Raw genomic sequence first — 25,078 nt, forward strand, 5'->3', positions numbered from 1 at the left:
CGAGCCCAACCGGCCCTTTATCAGGGCCGGTTGGGCTCGAAACGTTGCCTTTGCATATGGGCTTAATAAAAGTTTGAATTTTGCACATTACTTCAATTGGATCCGGTGTGCTGCTGTTTTTTTCCTTGAATGATATTTTGGCCCAAGGACAGGAGTGGGTCTCACAGTTCAGCACCTGGCACTGCGAAAGCGGATACTGGAGGGGTGAGCACTCTAATTTCGTGATGCATTTCTGAATAGAGGCTGTAAATCAAAAGTGAGGGACTGGCCTGCTTAGAAGGTTCCAAATTAGTGGTTGGGAGCTCATCTTGAATATCATTTGAAGTGAGATTTAGATTAAATGTTCATTTCTGTTATTTGTCTAGATATTCTTTGGATCTCAAAGGCCAATTAGCTTGACATCTGGGTAAAATATGAATTGCTGCCCTTGATAGCCTTGAAATTATAGTAGAGTGCATGATGGCACAGTGTTTAATATATCCATAAGATTTTGTGATTTTAAAATGGTTTCAGACCAAATGCAGTCCCCACGGGACTTGAACCCTATACTCTATAACTGCTGTTATAGATTTTACCAAATAGAAGTGTAATGCATTGCCACCTGCTGGACGGAGGTAGTATTGCACCAGATGCATTTTTAAAAGCCTCCAGATGATTTTCTGGTCTAGAGGGATTCCAGACAGTGTAACCCCCCTCTAAAACTTCTCTTGCAAATTGAATTGTCATTCACAGAGGTGTTGAGTGCACTGCTACGCCCATATTGTGCAACTGTAGCTGGATACAGTGGCATCATTATACATGTGTGTCCAATTACACTGCAAAAAAAAATGTGTTATACAGTTCCACAAAGACGTATTTACTTATTGAAAAATGCCCCTTCCTTAATGGCAGCGTCGGTTCATTTATCACTTGAGCAGTTTCTTTGACGGGTGAAATGTTTTGTTAGCAAATGATGGTTCTCGAAACAACCTTTGTAAAGCACTTACTCTGATTTTCATTATTTTCTGATTTAATCCTTGGAATCAAGAACTTCCTCCTCTGGTTCCCCTTTGTTAAGCAAGCTCCCCGGGGAGATTTTAGGACCTAAGGCTTCACAGTTCTTTCTGAATATTGAATTCTACGGTCTAAGCACTTTTTGTAATGAGATGCAGCTTCAATTAACTCTGGATGAAATCCATGTTAAGCCCCCTGGATCGCATTGATGACCTATATAAGAAAATAATGTAAAGAAATACCTTTGGAAGTTAAAGGCACAGTAACATTCATGTGATGTAATCAGCTTGACTTTTAATGTATAATTACAGAATACCTGTACAGGCCGTGAGCAAACCTAGGGGGCTGTTCCTGCTGAATTGTGCTTAGTACAGGGAATACCTATGCTGCCATAGTTTTATGGGATCTCTCTGTACAGACTATAAACAAACTTAGGGGACTGTTCCTGCTGAATTGTGCTTAGTACAGAGGAATACCTATGCTGCCATAGTTTTATGGGATCTCTCTGTACAGACTATGAGCAAACTTAGGGCGCTGTTCCTGCTGAATTATGCTTAGTAAAGGTATGGGACCTGTTATCCAGAATGCTTGGGACCTGGATTTCCAGATAACGTATCTTTCCATAATTTGAATCTTCATACCTTAAGTCTACTAGAAAATCATGTAAACATTAAATAAACCCAATAGGCTGGTTTTGCTTCCATTAATTGCATCATATCATATCATATACAAGGTTCTGTTTTATTACTACAGAGAAAAAGAAAATAATTTTTAAAAATGTGGATTATTTGGATAAAATGGAGGCTATGGGAGACAGCCCTGCCATTCCTATACAGGGAAATACTTAGGAGACTGTTCCTGCTGAATTGTGCTTAGTACAGGGGAATACCTATGCTGCCATAGTTTTATGGGATCTCTCTGTACAGACTATGAGCAAACTTAGGAGACTGTCCCTGCTGAATTGTGCTTAGTACAGAGGAATACCTATGCTGCCATAGTTTTATGGGATCTCTCTGTACAGACTATGAGCAAACTTAGGGGACTGTTCCTGCTGAATTGTGCTTAGTACAGAGGAATACCTATGCTGCCATAGTTTTATGGGATTTCTCTGTACAGACTATGAGCAAATTTAGGGGGCTGTTCCTGTTGAACTGTGTCCTGTGGAATTAACTATATTATTTCAATACAAGTTGACCATATAATTGAGAAGCTTCCATTTCCTGATTATTTATGTATTTGGCTAACTTTGCCTTTTCTCTCCATGTGACAGTGTGGTGGTCAGATCAATGGAGGGGACATGGCTGTCTTTGCATCGAGAGCAGGGCATGGAGCATGTTGGCACCCTCAGTGCTTTGTGTGCATCATCTGCAATGAATTGCTGGTTGACCTTATCTACTTCTACCAAGATGGAAAGATCTACTGCGGCAGGCACCACGCTGAGTGTCTGAAGCCTAGGTGTGCGGCATGTGATGAGGTAGGCACTGAATATATTTCTTCATTAAAAAAACTTCAAATAATAAAAACTTCCCAAGCTCCACTGCTTGTATTACACGAATGGTACCAGCCAAGGTCACCACAGCCCTCTAGTGTTGAATGTCTGCAGCGCTGAAGATGTTCCTGTAGCTCCTTCTCTTTTCTGCTGATTCCCTGGGCTGCTATTAGTAATCAAAATAATTCATTAATAGATTCACATTTTATATTAACACAGAAACCAGTGCATTCAGCATCAGAAGATCAGTCCTGTAACTACTATGACAGAGGTCATTTTAATTCCTGTTATTATGCTTACATTTTTACTGACAGCCCACAGCACACTGAGCATGTGCAGTGCCACTGACTCGGTATAGGGCCTAACAGGATCCAAGATGGCAAGCCTGCGAGGATATATTTGAAGACTGTTCTAGGGCAATATATGTCAGATATATTTGACTGTTTTTTTAATTGCCTCTTGATTAAACTGACCCTAATGTTTAGGGTGGCAGTGTTGGAACAGGGGTATTAAACACAGGCTTCACTGGGGCAAAGGTTGATGTAAATAACAAAATATTCTCTATATCTGCATAATATCAAAATTAATAACGCCCAGCTGAGATAAGCAATATGATCAGGCCTGGGGTTGTATGTAGGAGGGTTATGGTATGATTGGTACAAAAATATACATTTTTCTAAAATTTCTCCCCATTCCTAGAACATTTTCAGTATGATCTGCTGATGGTAGTGTGTGTCACTCACAACGCCAATATCCTGTGATACTGTTTGCACTTGGGGGTAGACAAACATAACCCGTGTGAGCTCAGCAATCCCTCCAGAGCCTCAGCAGAATAAACAAGCGGAGCCTGTACTAGGCCATATACATAAATTAACTGCTGAGAGCTGGTGAGGCTCAATTACCAGCCGGCTTCCTGGGAAGGGGTGGGGAGTTGCCTTCTTCTGCATTACTTTGTATAGGATATTGAAAGGCTTAAATCTGATAGACTGTTGCCTTATTATTCACTTCAGTACTGCCTATTCAATACAGATTTAGCATTGTGACTGGCTTTTCAGTTATTGATGTGTAAAGTCTTGAGAAGGGGATTCTCAAAGTTGGTCCAGTGTAGAATTCTCTCATTTTCATGTTTGGGGCGATCACAATAGAACACATAAATTGGCAAGAACCACCTATTAGCTTGTGTAGGGTTAAGGCATTTTGCATTAATAACCAACCAACATTTGCTGACAGGGCTGGAACTAGGGGTAGTCAGAAGGGGTAGCTGCCTAGGGTGCAATGATAGGGGGGTGCTGGGTAGCTACCTCTAAAATTGTCTTCGGCCTACCTCTAATCCGTGTTTGCACCCCTCAGTCTTACTCTCCTTCCTTCCCTCCGTCACCCACCCCTTTGTCACTTACCCTCCCTCCTGTCACCCTCCCCTCCCTATCCTCTGTCGCTGTCTCCTCCCTCCTCTACCCTCCATCTCTCACTCCTCCCCTCCCTCCCTCCTCTCCGTCACTCTCCCCTCCCACCTGTCACCTTCCCTCCGTCGCAGTCCCTACCCTCCATCGCACACCCCTCCCTCCTTTCCATCGCTCATCCCCTCCGTCTCCTCTCTCTCCGGCGCAACAAAGAGGGGGGGTGGCCGGCCAGTTTGCCTAGGGGGCCTTCCTGGCCTGGCCCGGCCCTGTTTCCTGAACTTCCCTCTGAAAGCAAACATCTGATTCGTTGCCATGATCTTCTAGCTTTAAAGGCTGCCATAGACGCACAGATAATATTGTATGAAACTTTTTCGCACAATATTCAGTGCATGTATTGTGGGAGAAGAACCAACCAATATCAGCAGAAGACTTGGATATCGGTCGACTCGTTGGGCCGGCCAGAAAATTTTGATTGGGCGCCTTTAAAGGCACCCGAAGATCGGCCATTGTTAGTGCTGCATTGTCAGATAGAAATAGAATTCTATTGTGTCTATCTGTATATCTGACGTTTCAGCTCTACACGCGTCAATTGAAATGAACAATCTTTGTTGGAAAGATCTTTTCCAGGAAAAATTGTAATTGTAAATAGTGATGGGCGAATTTATTCGCTAGGCGCAAATTCAAGACGAATTCCCGTGATTCGCCGCCGGCGAATAAATTTGCGAAACAGCCTTGAAAATTCGCCAGCGAATTTGTGCCTGCATCAAAGAAACAGACATCGGCATCAAAAAATGGATGACGGCGTAAAAAACCGCAAATTCTTCGCCGTTTTGCAAATTTCGCGGTGAAACGCCCCAAATTCACCCATCACTAATTGTAAAATCTATGGCCACCTTTAGGCAAATAATCTGCTTGTTGTAAAGTTACCCCTTAGGTCAGGGATACTTAACCTTTGAGTCAAGACCCAATAATGATTCTTTATGATCCTCTTCGGTACAGTAAACCTTAACCCTTATAGACAACGGTTCATTCAGATAAGACATGTAGCACATTCTAAACCAATTATGAAGCTGATTTACAGTGTCCCCGGAGATAAAGGTTAGGAATCCTATGGTATGTGTGTCCGTATACCCAAAGTCAGTGAGGAATAAATTGCATCTGCCTGAAAATCTGGAACTGATATTTCTAGCCAGAAACAAAAAAAATTCTGTGAATCCCTAAGGGTAGAGGCCCACAATGCTATTTGGGGGAGATTAGTCACCCAGTGACAAAATCGACTCTTCTTCGGGCGACTTATCTCCTCGCAAAGCCTTCCCGCCAGCTAGAATCTAAATCGCCGGTGGGATGCCACTCAGATCGCTTCATTTCCGAAGTCGTCTGAAGTTGCCTCATGAGGAAACTTTTGGCGACTTCAGAAAACGAATCGCTCAGAGTGCCATCCCACCAGAGATTTAGATTCTAGCCGGCGAGAAGGCATCGCGGGGAGATTAGTCGCCCGAAAAAGAGGCGATTTGTCGATGGGCAACTAATCTCCCCCAAATAGCATTGTGTGCCTCTACCCTAAAGCAAATTCTTGTACATATAGCCCCGTGACCTCTTCCCTAACAATCCACCATACTGTGAAAAAAAAAAACCCACAAAATTCCAAGTTCATGCATATGTTCTGGGAAATATCCAAACTGATATACAGCCTTGGTCGTATCTCACCTTTCTACAGAACTAGTCAGCAAGAATCACACCACAAAGTATCCCATGACAGAATAATGTGGGATTAACCAGAGCCTCGGGGAGATGTGCAAATTGAATGTGTGTTTTTATAGTGTAATCTCCGACACTTCACACAGTCTCTGGTATTTACAGTCTTCACAATCATTTTACTTTGGGGGGAAAGAAAAGAGAAGGATAATGGTTTTACGAGCGCTGTAAACATTTAGTCAACAAGTCCCAAATCGTGAGAGGCGATTCATTAAAATTCTTCTTTGATTTAGTTACTGAATTTCTGCCGATGGAATCTTTCTTCATATGTACACATATATATATATATATATTATTTTATTAAACCCGGACTGTGAGTTATTAGGATGTATTTGGAAATATGTGGCCCCTATATGGATCACCGGTGCAAGCAGCGTAATGGCTGGTTTTGAACAACATTTTATTTTAAAAAAAAAAACAGAAATTAATCAAAAATTCTCAACAGTCAAAATGTAATATGATTGCTCGCACATAAATATAAAATATACGTATTCTTATTAATGGGGTGGTTCGCCTTTAAGTTAACTGTTAGTATGCTATATAGTAAGCTAAGCAACTTTGTGATTGGCTCACATTTTTTCTTTTTTTATTGTTCGTGAATTATTTGCCTTTTTCCCCGGCTTTCGATTAGGAGTCACTGAGGCTCATTTATAAACACTGGGCAAATTTGCATCATGGAAGTAACCCATAGCAACCAATCAGTGAGTTTTTTTCAGCCACCTGCAGCTTGAGCAATGAAAGCAAACCTCTGGTTGCTATGGGTTACTGCCCAGGTGCAAATTTGCCCAGTGTTTATAAATGAGCCCCATTGACCCCCATCTAAAAACAATTGTTTTGCATGGCTACAATTGTTTTGTTATTGCTACTTTTTATTACTTATCTTTCTACTCAGATAATTTCCTATTCATATTCCAGTCTCTCGTTCAAATCAATGCATGGTTGCTAGGATAATTTGGACCCTAGCAACCAGACTGCTGAAACTGCAAACTGTAGAGCTGATGAATAAAAAGCTAACTAACTCAAAAACCACAAATAATAAAAAATGAAAACCAATTGAAAATTGTCAGTCTCGACATCAACCAAAAATTTAACTCCATGGTGAACAACTCCTTTAGGGATGGTCATAAATCTAGTAATAGTTCTGTCATCTCCATCCTGGAGGAACAAAAAGTCATCAATAAACCTCTTCACTACATGGGCTTTAAAAAGTACAGCTTTAAAAAGTACAAACTACCAGGCTGTCTGTTTCTGTTCCACCAGGCCTGGACTGGAAATCTGTGGGTTCTGGCAAATGCCAGAGGGGCTGCTGTATGGTTCCATAGAAAGTTACCATATAGGGGGCTGGTAAGAGGCTGTTTTGGGCTGGTAGGGGGCTGTTTGGGCCTCTGTGCACTTGGAATGGCAGGGCCTATTTTGACTCCCAGTCCAGGCCTGTGTTCCACCATCTATAAGCTGGAGCATGAGGGTAAGACTTAAAATTGAAGAATAAAAGTAGAATATAAATTGAAGAATAAGAGTGGGTATATAAACTGGAGAATGAAGATACAAAAATAAATTGAAGAATGAAGGTGTGAATATGGTACCCATTGCTATACCAGTACAATGGTGAAAAGATCGTCCCTCAAAAAGCAAAATAATTACAAGTTTGTATAAAACCTGTTCTCCTGCAGGATATCGATAATCATAGGTGGGTGCTGCACATTTCCACATTATTTGGATTAATCTAATGGCTACAAATTGGTTTAGGCACTTCCCAGATTAAAGATTACGCACTTCTCAGTACAGGTATGGGACCCGTTATCCAGAATGCTTAGGACCTCTGGTTTTCCGGATAACGGCGGTTTCAGTAATTTGGATCATCACACCATAAGTCTACTAGAAAATCATGTAAACATTAAATAAACCCAATAGGCTGGTTTTGCTTCCAATAAGGATTAATTATATCTTAGTTGGGATCATGTACAAGCGACTGTTTTATTATTACAGAGAAAATGGAAATCATTTTTAAAAATTTGGTTTATTTGGATAAAATGGAGTCTATGGGTGACAGCCGTTCCGTAATTTATAGCTCTCTGGATAACGGGTTTCCGCATAACGGATCCCAAACCTGTACTTAAAGGGGTGGTTCACCTTTACGTCAACTTTTTCTGTGATGTAGAATGGCTAATTCTAAGCAACTATTCAATTGTTCTTCATTATAGTTTTTAAATGATTTGCCTTCTTCTGACTCTGTCCAGCTTTCAAATGGGGGTCACTGACCCCATCTAAATAACAAATGCTCTGTACGGCTACAAATGTATTGTTATTGCTTCTTTTTATTACTCCTCTTTCTATTCAGGCGTCTCCTATTCATATTCCAGTCTCTTATTCAAATCAGTGCATGGTTGCTAGGGGAATTTGATAAAATTGCAAACTGGAGAGCAGCTTAAAGGACCAGTAATATCAAAAAATTAAATTGTTTTAAAGTAATAAAAATAAAATTCAGTGTTGCCCTGCACTAGTAAAACTGCTGTGTTTGCTTCAGAAACACGACTATTGTTTATATAAATAAGCTGCTGTGTAGCAATGGGGGCAGCCATTCAAAGGAGAAAAGGCTCAAGTTACACAGCAGATAACAGATAAGCTCTGTAGAACATAATGTTATCTGTTATCCATTAGTTAACCTGTGCCATGTAGCCGTTTTTCAATTTCCGCCATTGCTACACAGCAGCTTGTTTATATGAACTATAGTAGTGTTTCTGAAGCAAACACATCAGTTGTTCCAGTGCAGGGCAACACTACATGATATTTTCATTACTTTAAAACACTTTCAGTTTTTGGTGTTACTGTTCCTTTAATAAAAAGCGAATTTAGGCAAAAAACACAAATAATAAAAAATGAAAACCAATTGCAAATTGTCTCAGAATATCACTCTCTATATCATCTTAAAGTGAATCTAAAGGTGAACAACCTCACTCCAATGAGAAGCCTCCTATGAGACGCTGAAACCAAAGAAACACTCATCCATCACAAACAGCTCTGCCTATTTTTCCAGTTGGGCACAATATCACATTAGACATGGGTGGCTTGAACTTGACTGGCAAGCAGCCAATCAGAACATGAGCAGCGATGTCTTTTGGACTCATCTGTTACCTTCCCTAGAGTAAACGTCATCTTGTCAAGCCAAATGTGTAGAGCCGCACGTGTCCCTAGATTATTTTTTTGTTAAATCCCAGCAGTAGGCGTTCTATATAACAAAGAACGAGGAAATAATTTAACATTCTTTGGTTAAATACCAACCGTCTTTAGGAAATGTTTTATGCTCTACAAACAACCTTTGTTAGGAATCTTGTACGGATGTATTTCTAAGTCTTTTTTTTTATTCCATTAAAATTCTCACGTGGGCTGATCTCTGTTCTTCCATGTCTGGCCTGTGCAAAGCCTTTTGTTGTTGCGGGCTCATCTGTTATGTGTGTGTGTATTGTTTGCTTGCTAGGGGCAGCCATGTATAAGATACAGAGGATGCATGAGTTAGCACGCTAATTGGGATTTATTTTTGTAGTCAGAGTAGCATCTTTTATTTGCATAAATCCTAAAATTGTGAATTTAATTTCTCTCTATTATCAGTCGATTTAGCAGTCTTCACTTTCACTGTTGTACCTTTATTGTCTAGACTTCCCTGTAGGACAAATCCTAGGAAAATGCCCCAACCTATGTCTGTACTCTTATGTTATAAAAAGGAAATATCAGAAATATCCAGAAAAAACTGGGCTAATTTGCTGTTTTTTCTTCTGTTAGATTATTTTTGCAGATGAATGCACAGAAGCCGAAGGAAGACATTGGCACATGAAGCACTTTTGTTGTTTTGAATGTGAAACGGTACTGGGGGGCCAACGGTATATCATGAAAGAAGGACGTCCGTACTGTTGTAACTGCTTCGAGTCTCTCTATGCCGAATACTGCGACACGTGTGCACAACATATAGGTGAGTGCCAGCTCCATGGTCTACTGCTTCTTCTACTGCTTCCACATGCTGATTGGCTGGCATTAGGAGCTGGATTGCTCTGTAACAGTTGGAGAGCCAATTGCCCTCCATCATTGTGGCTTATTTACCATTAGGCCAAAGAGACCAACGCCTAGTTCATCTAATTTATATAATGTTTTGTATAGCTCCAGTGCACTATTATTATTGTTCCTTTATCCTGCAAATCTGAAGATTTTTGATAAGGTTAGACATTTGTTTGCTACGAATGCATAGACAAATAGTTGTAGAGCTTATCTTCAATAATAGGCTATTCCATCACAAGCTATATATATATATATATATATATATATATATATATATATATATATATATATATATATATATTCCTCAGTAATACAGGTATGGCATTCTAGAACGCTTTTCCGTAATTTGGATCTTCATACCTTAAAGCTGGCCATAGATGCAAAGATCCGATCGTACAAATCATCGTACGATCGGACTTTCCCATCTCCCGACCCCCCACTAACCATTCAGATCAAAGTCTTACCAGTCAGATTAGTTAAAGAACAGATCAGCAATGTTCTGCCCCTGACAGCAATCGTACGATATCTATGTCCAACCAAAGCTGGTGACAGTCTCCCACTGAAAATCGTACGATCGGCAATACACGCAGAGATATTATTGGCAGCCGACAGAAATTTTCTAACCTGTCCGATCGACCAAACGACCGATCTCCGCCGGAAGAAAAATGTCGGGACTCTCCACACACGTTCCGAAAATCGTACGAATCCTCGATTCGTACGATCAGATCTTTGCGTCTATGGCCAGCTTAAGTCTACTAGAGAATCATGTAAACATTAAATAAACCCTAAAGGCTGGTTCTGCCTCCAATAAGGATTAATTATATCTTAGTTGGGATCATGTGCAAGGAACTGTTTTTATTATTACAGAGAAAAAGGAAATCATTTAAAATTTGTCTATGGGAGATGGCCTTACATAATTCAGAGTTTTTTGGATAAAGGGTTTCCAGATAATGAATCCCATACCTGTATTGGAATGGTTTGTGACATCCAGTCGTTGCACCCAGCATATACAGTACATGGTTTGTTTTTTGAAACTCAAACTGTCCACTCTTTGTTGTGCCATGACTTTGTTGGAATGGTATGGGATACATCAAGGGATGTGAGACAAGTAGGTAATCAAACTGTACTGACTCTTATCTCATTTTGATTGGTGGTTGAGGGACAACTTTCAGTGCTCAATGAATCTCCCCAGGAATGGTGGGCAGTCCTTTATGGACAAAAATAAGTCATCCATGACTGTATTGTCTCAATTTAGTGGCAAACATCGTCCTAACAATACTCATGAGTTTTCAAACCAATAGCATAATGTTTACTTGAATCAACAACTGTTTGTGATTCAGTTTAAAAACAGCCAGTCATGTTGAAACTACTTGAGGGCAACAGGGATGTTCTGCAAATTCAATGTAGTTCATCCAAGATGGAAGTTTCTGCTCACTGGAGCTAACATGTACTGTATCTGTTAATGTCACCTTGATCATGGGAGATGTTCTTTATATAGATTTGTATATAACTAAGTTTTGGGGTTGGTCCCCCTTGGAGCACAAAACAAGGGCTAAGGAGGCTGGGTCTCAATGATGGCTAGGATTAGAACAGGAATATTTGCTCTGCTAGAGGCTTGTAGAAGCCCAACTAGAAGGTCAAATAGAGTAAGATTTAGGGTGAAAACATATATATTGTTTTAACCATGACTGCTATGCAACCCAGCCATCAGCTTAGGGCGAATCTGCCCAAAATATAGTCCTTAAAGGGGGAAAGGGGCATGAGCCAAAAAGTCCTAAATTCTTGTTGCTTCAATGGCAAACTTTAAAGGAGTTGTTCACATTTAAAGGATCAGTAACATAAATTTTTAAAAAAACAAAACACGAAGACGTATTAAACTTTTAAATCGCTCAGTGTTTATTAAGAAATAATTTACCGAAACTCTGCTTGCGTCGCCAGAAAAGACGTCACTGCGACGATCCATCATGCAGCGCTCGATGACTCCTCCCTGGCTATCTCCTATAAGGAAAGCAGGGAGGAGAAATCGAGCCTCGCACGATGGATCGCCTTGTTTGAAGAGGAGCACAAGCAGAGTTTCGGTAAGTTGTTTCTTAATAAAGACTTAGCGATTTAAACGTTTATTATATCTTTGTGTTTTTTTTTTCCGTTCTACACTAATGAATTTTTTAATAAAAAAATTTGATGATATGCAGAGTGATATTCTGATACAATTTTCAATAGGTTTTTATTTATTTCTAGTTATTTAGCATTTGATTCAGCAGCTCTCCAGTTTGCAGTTTCCAAATTCCTATAGCAACCATGCATTGATTGGAATAAGAGACTGGAAAATGAATGAGAGGGTCTGAATAGAAAGTAATAAAAAGTAGCAATAACAATAAATGTGTAGCTTTACAGAGCATTTGTTTTTTTTAGATGGAGTCAGTGACCGCCATTTAAAAGCTGGAAAGAGTCAGAAGAAAAAGGCAAATAATTAATAAATAATGAAAAGTTGCTTAGAAATAGCCATCTATAACACACTAAAAATGTACTTTATAGTGAACCACCCATTTAATAGGGAAACAGAACAGAACGTAATTATTATTTCCTTTACTTTAATTCCTATAGATCAGCAGCCTAAACCTAACTTGATCCCATAGTTATCATACATCTGGTCTAGGGCTTAGTTTTTCAGTCCCTGTTCTGCAGACCAACATATAAGGGTAAGTCCACACTGGGCTTTTGGGGAGATTTGGGGAGACTAATCGCCTCATCTTTGCGGCGACCAATCTCCCCAAACGCCTTCCCTGACTCTGCGCCGGCTTAAAATGAAAAAACGTCAGCGCTAATCACACACGGCGGTTCGTTTTCTGAAATCGCCTGAAGTTGCCGCAAAAACGAGGCAATTATTCACCAGACGACCAAATCTCCCCAAAACGCCAAGTGTGGCCTGACCCTAAAGCATACCTCCCAACATTTCGGAAGTAAAAAGAGTGACAAAAAAATTTTTTCCGCACGTAGCGCAGAATTTTTTTGACCACACCCCTTTCTGTGGCCACACCCCCTAATTACCATGTTTGTTTTACAAAATTTGGCAGGTTATTAAAGTTTGAAAATATTTCTCCTTATCTAAACTGTGTTTTTGTGTCTCAAAATTGTTACAAAGTATCTTATTTGCAACTGTTACCTGTTCTGGGCTCTCTGCTAAAAGACAATTAAGTGAGAAACTTTGTTTCTTTTTCTGGCTGTTCAGTGCAGAGAAAAGAGGGACTTTCCAGTACAAATGAGGGACTGCGGGTTGAGCAGTAAAAAGAGGGACTGTGGCGTAACTAGATATTACTGGGCCCCACAGCAAATTATTTTTCAGGCCCCCAAAATGTTTAGAGGTTGACTTGTTTCTCCAATATTTATTGAAACTGTATATGAATTAGGGCCTCATGGGGCCCCTATACCTCCTGGGCCCCCCTGCAGCTGCAGGGTCTGCTTCCTCTATAGTTACGCCCCTGGTTGGGAGGTATGCTAAAGGTAGAAAGGCTAGCTGGTTCTATAGCGATAATATGGCTAATAAAATAAGGATATAAGATCCATTCTACCTACTTTTCAATTCCTTTTTCTCTAATACTGAATGTTTCACAGTTACCTTGTTGCCAGGGGAAAACATTTTGTTGTGCCGAATACATTAACATTCCCGATAGCTCAGCTTGGCTCGGGGATTCTATAAATACATAGTGCGACGTGCTGGTTGCTAAGGTAACGGTGCATCTTAAACAGATATATAGGCCTGCCGCACGGAAGTCCATAATCTTTGGCCTGATTTATTCTTTATTGAATATTTATAATATTATTATTTTCCCTGCCTCCAGCTGTCCTTTCAAAGAGTGTCTGGATGCGTCACCCCCCCTTATGGATAAATGAAGTGTGTTTAATGGGGTATTGAACCCTTTGTTTTATTATAAGGCTGCAGCCCATAGGCAAGAAATTCATAGACTGTAGTTAAAAACATCACACCTGCTCTGCCACCAAGAATTTCTGCTTCCAGCTAGGCAGGGAATGTAATTTAAAGGGCAAATATCCAACTCCTAAATGAGTGCACTATTTATATTAAAGGCATAATGTCATCCTAAAGCCTACCCCTTTTTTTTACCAATATTTTACCAATACCTCTTCCAGACTCATTTTTGGTTTAACACCTTTACAGATGACAACTAGTCCCTGGTTTACCCTGCCCGGGTGCCTCCACCTATTAGAAACCAGGAACACACTGCTGGGAAATATTAATCAAATGACACAGATAAACTGGAATGCGGAACTTTATTTGAATAATAAAGGGCAACTAACCAGAGCACGTTGACGTTCTTCATGGCTGCTTCAGCATTACACGATCGTTGGGACTAAAAACCCTCCGGAGCACAATATACTGAACAGTTGAGTGTAATTCTCAGATCATTTAGCGTAAAAGAGAAACGGAGAAGTCGAGGGCAGAAAAGAAATCAGTTGGTCCATGTTGTCTGCCCATTAAGTGCTTAGTTTTAATTTTGTTTTAAGTCTGCATGATTGCTTTGTATATATCCTATGTGTGTTTGAGTTCCTTCCCTTCGCTAGTCCCCAACACATCTGCAGGAAGCCTATTCCATGTGTTTATCAGCCTTTCTGGAAAGAAGTGTTTCCTTATGTTTCCTTCAACCTCATGTTAGGTCCCATGGAACACCATAGGGAGATGCATAGGGAGATTTCTTCATTCCATTGATATATTTAGATGTCTCTACCACATCTCCCCACTCCCTTTTTCTTTAAAACCCTTACATGTTGCATATACACAAAGCTCTGAGAGTTTATCTGGACGTGGTTCTAAATAGTTATCTTTCTATGAAGGTATAGCCCTTATTGAAAGGTGAACAAAGAGACAATTGTCTGAGCCCCTCAAATAGAGGGGGCCCAAAAATAGCAGCTAAAAGTTAGTGGAACCGGAGGTCTACTAGGACAAGAAGACTTCAGCAGGTCAAGATATAATGGATAACTAGCAGCTAAATGAAAGTGGAATAGGAGGTCTACTAGGGCAAGAAGACTTCAGCTGGTCAAGATATAATAGATTACTATGTGCCATGTCAGTGGTTGCCAAACTGTGGAGCGGAGCATGAAGCAGTGGCAGATGGTGCTCAGCCTAAATGCTAGCTAGTTTAAGATTTGGGACATATTGGGTCTCCTAGATAAAACTTAAAACACAAATTGAAGGTCAATTTGGGTGTGATTTAAGTATAAACTTCCCAAATATTCTTGGAATTGTGGCTGATATCCTATATCTGTAACCTTGACCTCATGGTAAATTAAATAAAAATACTTACTTCGACCAAATGTACGGGGATGTTGCAAGATACTTTAAAACCTATTTGGCCCAAGGTGCATTATTTATCCTGCATTTCCCATGCGCCTTTAATCTTCATCTTTCATATTATGTATAGGCTCCTCTTGGGCTCATATTCAAGGTGTGCTTAAAAGCAATGCACCTGGAAGCCATATTTCAAGCCAAAAACCACCTGTGTTATATAGCCTAAGGGTATCATCTGCTGCTTTCACTTGCTGGATGTAGAATCTGTCCACTGCTTCACATCCAGTCCTGGAATCCCACCTGAATATGTGTTCTAGAAGTACCAGTTTTCTAAATGCTGAACTCTTCCCAGTAGCCTTATTCTGGAGACTTGGTCTTAGTTCTACTTCCACATCTGAGTTTTCTTCCCAATCTGCCATTGGTTCTCCCCAAGGCCAAGTCAACAGCTTATTGGCCAGTGTTTGGGGGCCCTCTGAGGGCTTCCCAGACCAATATCTGGCCAAAAAGCAGCCAGATGTCAATTGGGTAGGTTAAAAAATCCTACCAGATCGAGGACCGCATTTGTTTATGCGGTCCACACGCAGACCTCCTGCATTCTCCTCCTTGTGATCTGATTGTTGGGTCCTAGGGCCCACAATCTGATTATCCCAATATTGGCCACTCAAGGTGGGCATATCACGACAAGATCCGTTTGTTTGGCGACCTCTCCAAATGAGTGGATCTGCACATGTATGGCCACCTTAACTCTACAAGGACCTTTCCTGGATTTTCCTAACTGCTCCAGAAAACAGACATTGGTCGATTGTCAAAGTGATACTATGCCTGGTAGCGATGGTCAGAAACTTGCTGGAACTGGCAAGCAGACTAGGAAGACTGAGGTCAGAACAAAATGCAGAAAAAACACTTCCCCTTTAAATAACAGCATGACTTTAGACAAGCTGAACTGGGTCTACAATATATAAAGCCTAATGACTCAGAAAAAAACAGATTTTTATATCTAGTGTATACGTTCCCCAAGAACAAAAGAAGTCATTCTCTGAAATGTACAGCACATTAGATGAATATAGAGTATGATGTTCAGAGCCTGTTAGCATGAAATTGGGAGAAGAGAGAAGCTTATTATAGATCCTGGTAATGAGTTAAAGGGATGTTTTAATGACCAGCTGCTCCCATGTACTCTCAGGTCTGAGAGGTGCTAAACGAGAAATAATTCCTCCCAAAACTTGGAAGTTGTGTCCATACTGTTTATGCTCCTTCCCAACTTGTAGTGAGTTCCAACCCCAATGCGCCCATCCACTGCTATGGTAGATAAAAATATGGCAATCTGCATGCAAATGTTTGCAAATGTCTTTGTAACACTTCCCAGGGTTGAACTGGGCTGACAGGACACTGTGGGAAAAAAACGGGGAACCCTACTGACCCAGACCCACCTGAAACCTGTGCCTGACCTCCCCTCCAAACTGCAGCCATAACAAAGACTACAAGGTACACTTGGGGGAGGGGAGTTGTGGCACCCATAAAGAATCTCACGACTATGGCGGGGGGACCTGGGGATGGGTGTGGGGGGCCCCTGAGGTGATAGCCATAGTGGGCACCGAACCGCCCAGTCCAACCTCGACACTTCCCAATATATCCCTCACCATAAAAAGAGTACACTGTTGGGCACAGACATGAGAGCTGAATGAAAGTCTCTTCTCTGGCCCTGGGGATATTTGGATGATGTATTTTTTAACCTAAGCCATATGTCAGCTCCCACATTATAGAGATAAAAAAGGCTTTTTGTACAGAATGAAGTAAATCTCCACTTCTGGCAATGCATACATAAACACCCTTGCTTTGAAGCAGATAATAGGCCAGGACCAGAGACTCTGCAATCTTATCTAACGTCTCGCTCAGTGTAAATATATTTGTTCTTCAGTTTCTTTCAAACACTGAAGCCCCAAAGTGCTGGCCCCCCTTGCGACCCGTGGGAATTGATGATTCCTTGACTTACCTGGGCCAGAATCTTGTACAAAGTATCAGGATTACGTTGTCAATAGACAAACAACAACACCGCCTGGAGATGTTCCAGCCCAGGGAAGTTGTATATTCAGTCAATATTGACAGATTAGACCTGCTGGAGATCAGCTGCTCAGAGCCAGAGACATCGCCCAACTGCCAACAAGTATCCCTGCTCTAGTCACCCAACTGCCAACAAGTAACCCTGCTCTAGTCACCCAACTGCCAACAAGTAACCCTGCTCTAGTCACCCAACTGCCAACTAGTAACCCTGCAGTACCACTGTGCTTGGGTGGCTACTGTTGTTTAGGATGTTATAGAAAAGAAACAAATGCATTATGTCCTTCCCCCAATTATATTGAAATGCTGCAGTTATCTTGCCAATCGCTGCTGATGGACCTCAATTTTCTAGGGGTGCTGTGCAGAAATTTAAGCTGCACTTGGTCTACATTCACTTGTGAAATTCAAGCATGATCGTTCTGCTGTACGGCACTGCAGAATAGTTGGTGATATAATAATAATAAGACTGGCCAGTTACAGTCCATTTAACAACATATGCCCCTGCCCAGTGCATGAATAACTGAATAACTGAATGCTGGCAAGCCCTGGGGCTGAGACTGCTCCTTTAGTATCCCAAGGAGAAAGGAAGAGCAGCTGATTCAGAGACCTGGTCTACAAGGCGGCAGCTGGGGAATAGAACCAGCATGTTGGAAATATGAAGCACATCTCAAATGGCAACTGGACAGCTTCCCTGAAGGCAGGAGGCATTAGTCTGAAGTTTTCTAAATGATTCCTTTGGGAGGACAAGGCATTTTTCTAGCCATATTTTTCTTGCAATTATTATGGCACAGACACAGAAGTTGGCCCTCACTATAAATTGTGTTCACAGTGCGTTTTCACATCCCGGAGAGGCACTTCTACTGCCTGATAGCATTGAATATTATTATTAAAGTGCCTAGAAACGACTTTCTCTGCATTTCTGGGATGAAAGAATCTTTCCCAGCAAAATTAATTGAGATCCTTGTGTTTGGATGAAATTATTGGAAGGGCAGGAATAACAAAGAGTGATTAGTATATCGGATCGCTAATGGAAAATCATTCTCTATAAACAGAAACTTCCTTAATTATACAGGCATGGGACCTGTTATCCTGAATGCTTGGGACCTGGGGTTGTCTCCTATAATTTGGATCTCTATATAAAACATTTAAACCTTAAATAAACCCATTCGAATTTGTTTACCCCAATATACTGTAATTATATCTCAGTTGGGATCAAGTACATGGTACTGTTTTATTATTAATTACAGAGAAAACAGAAATTATATTTAAAGATTTGAATTATTTGGTTGATATGGATTGACCCGGACAGTCCAGTTTTCTAGAGGGCTGTCCAGGTCAAAACTGCCTGCCCTGTTTTCCTAATTTGATGCGTCGGTTGTCCAATCGCCATCTCCTACGCCATAGCTCCACCCACTTACCCCCCCATGTGACGTCACTACCCACAACGTCATTGGCCCGTCACCCGCCCAGAGCTCCCAGAAGGGAAGGATGGCAACCCTAGAGCTCCTGTAATTTGGAGCTTTCTGGATAATGCGTTCTGGATAATGGATCCCATACCTGTACTGATCCACTGATCCATGGTGAAAGTTTCGCACAGTACCAACGGGCCCACCCACCGGCTTCTCTATACTGGTTATATACTGGTTAGTTCAGTTCTATAAACTCCCTTTGATCTCATGTTTCCCCCTGATAAACAATAATTTCTCACATTTCTTGATGTCACCTCTGGTCCCTCCCCTGGTGTGGTCTGTTGTTGACTTTTCCTTTGAAAAAACACATTTCCATCTGTGGTTTTTGGACGTATCTCTTACATCCTGTCCCTGGTTTAGTTTATAAGCGAGAAACGGTGTCAGGCCTCTTTTTTTTTTATTCTGTAAAGCATATGGCAGCCAGCCCTCGCCGTCCATCCAACGGCTTCTGCTTTTATGTCCTTACTATTTCCTATAGGTTATTTGGCTCTGTATGTGAGGCTCTTAACTCTAATGATGGAACAGTGCAGGAGTTTGTTTAAATGAGTAATATACACTTAGGGGCCGATTCACAAAGGGTCGAATATCGAGGGTTAATTAACCCTCGATATTCGACTGGGAATTAAAATCCTTCGACTTAGATATTTTAGTGCAATTACTGCGATCGAACGATCGAAGGATTATTCCTTCGATCGAACGATAAAATCCTTCGAATCGAACGATTCGAAGGATTATAATCCAACGATCGAAGGAATATCCTTCGATCAAAAAAACGTAGGAAAGCCTATGGGGACCTTCCCCATAGGCTAACATTGACTTCGGTAGCTTTTAGATGGCGAACTAGGGGGTCGACAAATGGTTTCAGGTGCCTGGGTGCAGTATCAAAAAATGAAATTTCTAATATGCAAGTAAGATCCGCACTCACAGGTCTTAAAAATATATACAAGTTTTTATTGCAAAGGGTTAACGTTCCGGCCTTTTTCAAAGTATCTAGTACATAGTACACACGCGTTAAATACCCAGGTTGGCGGGAAAAACAGGCCAACTTGAAAATGACGTGTCCACTTCATCATCAGTAATCGACTACTAGTTAGATGTCACATGTTATACAATTTTCACATAATAATCAAACACAAAAAAATAACATAAATTGCGATAAAAATGTTTGATACTAGTTAAAACCAAGATACAGTGCAACAATGTTCTTAACCTCCTTTTCCATTACCATGACCATTTATATTGTTACCTATGCTGCACAATGTATCATATTTTTTGAACAGAGGTGGAAGGTCTGCACTGGGGCTCACTCTATATAAGTTAAATTAATAAACATATTCATATCCTTATAAGGTTTTAACTAGTTTCAAACATTTTTATCGCAATTTATGTTATTCACTGGTCTAAATAATCCAACTTGAGCACAGCACCCGCTGCTGATATCACTTTAATCGCACTAAGGAGAGCGTGTGCGGTCTATACTGGAGAGGTGTATATATATATATATATATATATATATATATATATATATATATATATATATATATATATATATATATATATATATATATATATATATATATATACAACTGTACTTTCTCAAATGATCATATAAAACACCTGCCAAGGCCGGGGCCAGTATTACAAATTTATTTGTAATACCCTTAAGAAAAAGCCCTCGCTCAGTACTTACCTTTTTTTCATGGTTCTGTCCATCACACGTGTTGCTCCGCCCCCTGTGCATCGCTGTGCGTGACTCCGCACCCTTTTACATCACAGACCGCCCATTTTTGTTCCCGCCCCCCCCCCCGCCGGCCGGTAAATTTTTTTAGAAAAGTTGGCAACCCTACATACAGAGGATCAGCACTCCCTATAAAGTTCAAAAACCTGATTTTTATTTAACACATTGGGGGTTATTTATTAAGCTCCGAATACCCGAAATCCGTAAAATTCACAGGAAATTCGGAGTTGCTCAGATTTTTATCTTAGAAACACTGAGAGAAATTCGGAGCTTGATAAATAACCCCCATTGTGTCCGTGCTCCGATGTTTCTGTCCCCCCTGGGGACCTTTTTTAAGGATCTTTGAATTGTTATAATCTTTTAAATTCTTTATTCTCATGCCGAAAAGTGAAAATACAGTCACCAGGGATATGTAAGACAGCTTCAAGGTTACCTACTCTTTGCGATGCTTTGACTCCCACTAGGGGGCAGTGCAGGGTTTTGGGGATATACAGAACATTCCTTCTTGCTTTTATACTTAGTATAAGACATACTGATTGCCTTGTCTGAAAAATAGATATCGCTGTTTGTTTTATAGTCACCAGAGGTGCTAAAATAGGTCAGAAATGTTCCTGGTTGTGAGTCAAATTAAATGGGAACAGAACAGCCCTTCTCTTGTTTGTTTTTACATTTGGAGCAGAAGGTTCCATGTATATGGCTGAAGCATCATTTAGCATTCATATAAAGATTTTACTGTTCAGGTCTTCTCTATGGCCAATACAAATAGACAGCACTGGCAGTATAACAGTTTCCATTCACCAATGCAGAGAAATACTATAGGGCTTATGAAAGGGGTGGTTCACCTTAAAGTTACATTTTAGTATATAATAGAATGGCCAACTTTTCAATTGACCTTTATTTTTGGTTGTTTATAGTTTTGAATTATTTCCCTTCTTCTTTTGACTCTTTCCAGCTTTCGAATGGTGGTCGCTGACCCCATCTAAAAACAAATGCTCTGTAAGGCTACAAATGTATTGTTATTGTTACTTTTAATACTCATCTTTCAATTCAGGCCTCTCCTATTCATATTCCAGTCTCTTATTCAAATCAATGCATGGTTGCTAGGATAATTGGGACTCTAGCAACCGGACTGCTGAAGTTGCAAAGTGGAGAGCTGCAGAATGATAAGCTAAATAATTCAAAAATTGAAAATTGAAAATTGTCTCAGAATATCACTCTCTACATTATATTAAAAGTTAATTTAAATGTGAACAACCTGCTTTAATCATTGTCTCTGGGGCCCTAAATTGTGCCCCTAATGGCCCATGTATAGAGCACTTGCAACAGATGGGGCTTACAGTCAGGATCTCAGAAAGAAAGAACTTGCCAATTTTAAGTTTCAAAAGGGGACAAAAATGATCCCCCTGGCTTCAGGCATGACTGTGAATCCTTTATTTAGCAGACGGAATCCACTACTGTATGTTGAAGGAATCAACAAATTTGGCACAAGTATGGGATCTGTTATCCGGAAACCCATTATCCAGAAAGCTCCAAATTATGGAAAGGCCATCTCCCATAGACTCATATTTTATCCAAATAATCCACATTTTTACAAATGATTTCCTTTTTCTCTGTAATAATAAAACAGCAGCTTGTACTTGATCCCAACTAAGATATAATTAATCCTTATTGGAGGCAAAAAAAAGCCTATTGAGTTTATTTCATGTTTATATGATTTTCTAGTAGACCTAAAGTATGAAGATCCAAATTATGGAAAGATCCATTATCCTGAAAACCCCAGGTCCCAAGCATTCTAGATAACCGGTCCCATACCTGTATATTTATGCCCGAGCCTTCACATCGTGCAGCCATTTAATAGGAAGTTGTAACTTTTTTTTCTCTACTGTGCGTCGGCGAGGGTACCCCAAACTTCTGTTTGCATTTAGCACAGATGGAAGCATTTTAAGCAAGGCTTGAGGCTTATCATGCAGTCAGACTGATGCATTGGAACCGTCTTTTCCGAGGGCCTGTTAAGGAGAGGTTAGAAAAAAAATACAATTTCAACGATTACTGTCCATATCTCTGATTCCAGCATTTCTGTATAAATAAAAAAGCACCCTGTAATTCCTGTTTTGTTGCCAAGTAAAACCGCAGAGGGGATTTTATGAATTTTCGATGTACAGCTGAGAGCAAGATAAGAGACAGGCCTGGCTGCTTTTCATTAATGTGCAAATGGGCCTGTAGAACTTGCAGCAACGAGTGGGCAAATTATCTCCCTACCACCTCTCTGGGGATCCCCATTCTCTGGGGATGAACCTGAATATTGTTGCTGGGATTATTAAGGCCATCATACCTGATGCATGGAGTTTTAGAAGCAGCTTTACAGTGCAGGTTGTAGAAATGCCCCCATTGAGCCCAATAAAAGGCTTCATAATTGTCAGTGTTATGATCACAACTTTTGTGTTTACTGCCCCCACTCTTTCGGCCATACTTGGCCAACTGGAGCATCTATGTCCTTTGTACTCTCCTCTGTGTTTGTTAAAGGGATTCTGTCATGGTTTTTATTATGTAGACTGAATGACACTGTTTACACTGCAAATAATAACATTTCATTCCTAAACCAGCAAGTGTATTTAGTTGTAATATTGGTGTGTAGGTGCATCTCAGCTCATTTTGCCTGGTCATGTGCTTTCAGAAAGAGCCAGCACTTTAGGATGGAACTGCTTTCTGGCAGGCTGTTGTTTCTTCTATTCAATGTAACTGAATGTGTCTCAGTGGGACCTGGATTTTACTATTGAGTGTTGTTCTTAGATCTACCAGGCAGCTGTTATCTTGTGTTAGGGAGCTGCTATCTGGTTACCTTCCCATTGTTCTTTTGTTTGGCTGCTGGGGGGGGTGATATCACTCCAACTTGCAGTACAGCAGTAAAGAGTAACTGAAGTTTATCAGTGCACAAGTCACATGACTGGGGGCACCTGGGAAACTGACAATATGTCCAGCCCTGTGTCAGATTTTAAAATTAAATGTAAAAAAATGGGTTGCTTTTTTGAGAAACGGATTTTTAGTGCATAATTCTGCTGGAGCAGCACTATTAACTGATGCATTTTGGAGAGAAAAAAATGTCTCCTATGACTGTATCCCTTTAATGGTCTTCTCATCTCCATGCAGCACTTCGAATGAAGGCACATTAGTCCCATTGGTCTGAAAGCCTTTGTATGGGGGAGATGACATTATTTCAGAATATTTCAGAAAAACATTGGATTTAGCACTATGGATATTAGCAAGTTGTTTTATGTATCTGCAAAATTAACATTACCCATTACTAACCCTTTTTCCAGGGCTTTTCGGGGAGATTAGTCGCCTGAAGAAGAGGCGATTTGTCGCCGGGCGACTAAATCTCCAAGAATCTTAGCGTGTACCCTTACCCTAACCATTCAGATTAAATTCACTTGTAAAATGACTAAATCAGATGATGTTTTAGCCATTAATTCAAGACGGCAATCGTTAACTGACAGAAATCTTGTAACCTGTCAGATTGGCTAAACGGCTGATTGCCATGGCATGAAAAATGTCGGAACGAAAATCGTACGAAACAAAGATCCATATGACTTTATCTTTGCGTCTGTGGCCAGCGTAAGTGCTGAATATAAAGTAGTTAGCTATCTATTAATTGTAGACACTTCCATGAATGTTTAAAGATATCTGGCCAGACGGTTATTAACTTGGCATGAGCCGAGCCTTTCATACAAGCCTTTCAAGCACTCACCTCATGCAGGAGATACAGCTTTTGTTCCCCATCAAAGCAAACAGCAGGGTCTCACTGAGCAGCCAGCTCCATTGTGACCTCAGTCTAATTTTCAGCTTGATTATGTTGCTGTTTGATAAAGTCTGATGTTCTTCTTTGTCCACAAATGAGAGACATAGTCACTGTGTGTTGTTCCTGATGTGCCCAGCCTCTGGTCTCTGTGAGGTTAATTCACAGAGATTAAATAATATGAATTGTCTGTGATTGCTTCCCATTATAATCAGATGGAATCAGAGTGAGCATAGCATACCGGCATGATTATCTCCTGAAACCGCTCCCAGAAGCATTTTTGTGCAGATTATGGAACCTGTTATACTCATTGATTGTAATGAGGCTACACCGTGATGCTGAAATGTTTGTTTTCAGAATAGAAAAGTCCAGGGAAGTCACTTAAAGGCAGAGAACAGTGGCAGCTGCCATTTTTATTGAATCTGAAGCACCATATGTGAAGGTTGGACGTGGTGTGATCACCAGTCTCGGGTATATTGGATGCCATTGTCAAAAAGCCTTTTGTGCCAGAGGCCATCCAGAGTAGGTTGAGCAGCTGATTTTGACAATGCCACCTAACGATTTGAGCATGTATGGAATTTCTGGGGGAGGTAGTTTTGACTGATCATCCTATTAGATTGCCGTTAAACTGGCAGAATGAATAAATCCCATCTGCCCCTGCCCATTCTCAGATGGGTCATCATCAGATGCAAAAGTGAGTGGAGCCATAGTTCCTCCTCCCTTTTCTTTAGATCAGGGGTCTCCAACCAATTTTACCATTGAGCCACATCCAAATATACAGTAGATAGAGTTGAGGAACAACACAAGCATAAAAAAAGTTCCTGTAGGTGTCAAATAAGGACTTTGTGTGCCTATTTGGTGCCCCTACAGGAGGGTCTATTTGGCAGTACACCTGTTTTTTAATTCAACCCAAACTTGCCTCTACTTTGCCTCTACTTTGTGTGCCTATTTGGTGCCCCTACAGGAGGGTCTATTTGGCAGTACACCTGTTTTTTTATTCAACCCAAACTTGCCTCTAAGTCGGCAATTAAAAA

At 40.6% G+C, this 25,078-nt stretch overlaps 1 protein-coding gene across 3 annotated transcripts in view; it reads left to right on the forward strand.

The window, feature by feature from the left end:
- prickle2.L (prickle planar cell polarity protein 2 L homeolog) overlaps positions 1-25,078 on the forward strand; it is a 236,137-nt gene that overhangs the window by 186,973 nt on the left and 24,086 nt on the right. For all 3 annotated transcript variants that reach the window (XM_018259210.2, XM_018259212.2, XM_018259211.2), the window contains 2 exons: positions 2,264-2,467; positions 9,415-9,601. In XM_018259210.2, coding sequence (XP_018114699.1) covers positions 2,264-2,467; positions 9,415-9,601 — 391 coding nt within the window. The remainder of the gene's footprint in view (positions 1-2,263; positions 2,468-9,414; positions 9,602-25,078) is intronic.

The sequence above is a fragment of the Xenopus laevis genome, chromosome 4L (assembly GCF_017654675.1).
Source record: "Xenopus laevis strain J_2021 chromosome 4L, Xenopus_laevis_v10.1, whole genome shotgun sequence".
NCBI classification, from domain to species: Eukaryota; Metazoa; Chordata; class Amphibia; order Anura; family Pipidae; genus Xenopus; species Xenopus laevis.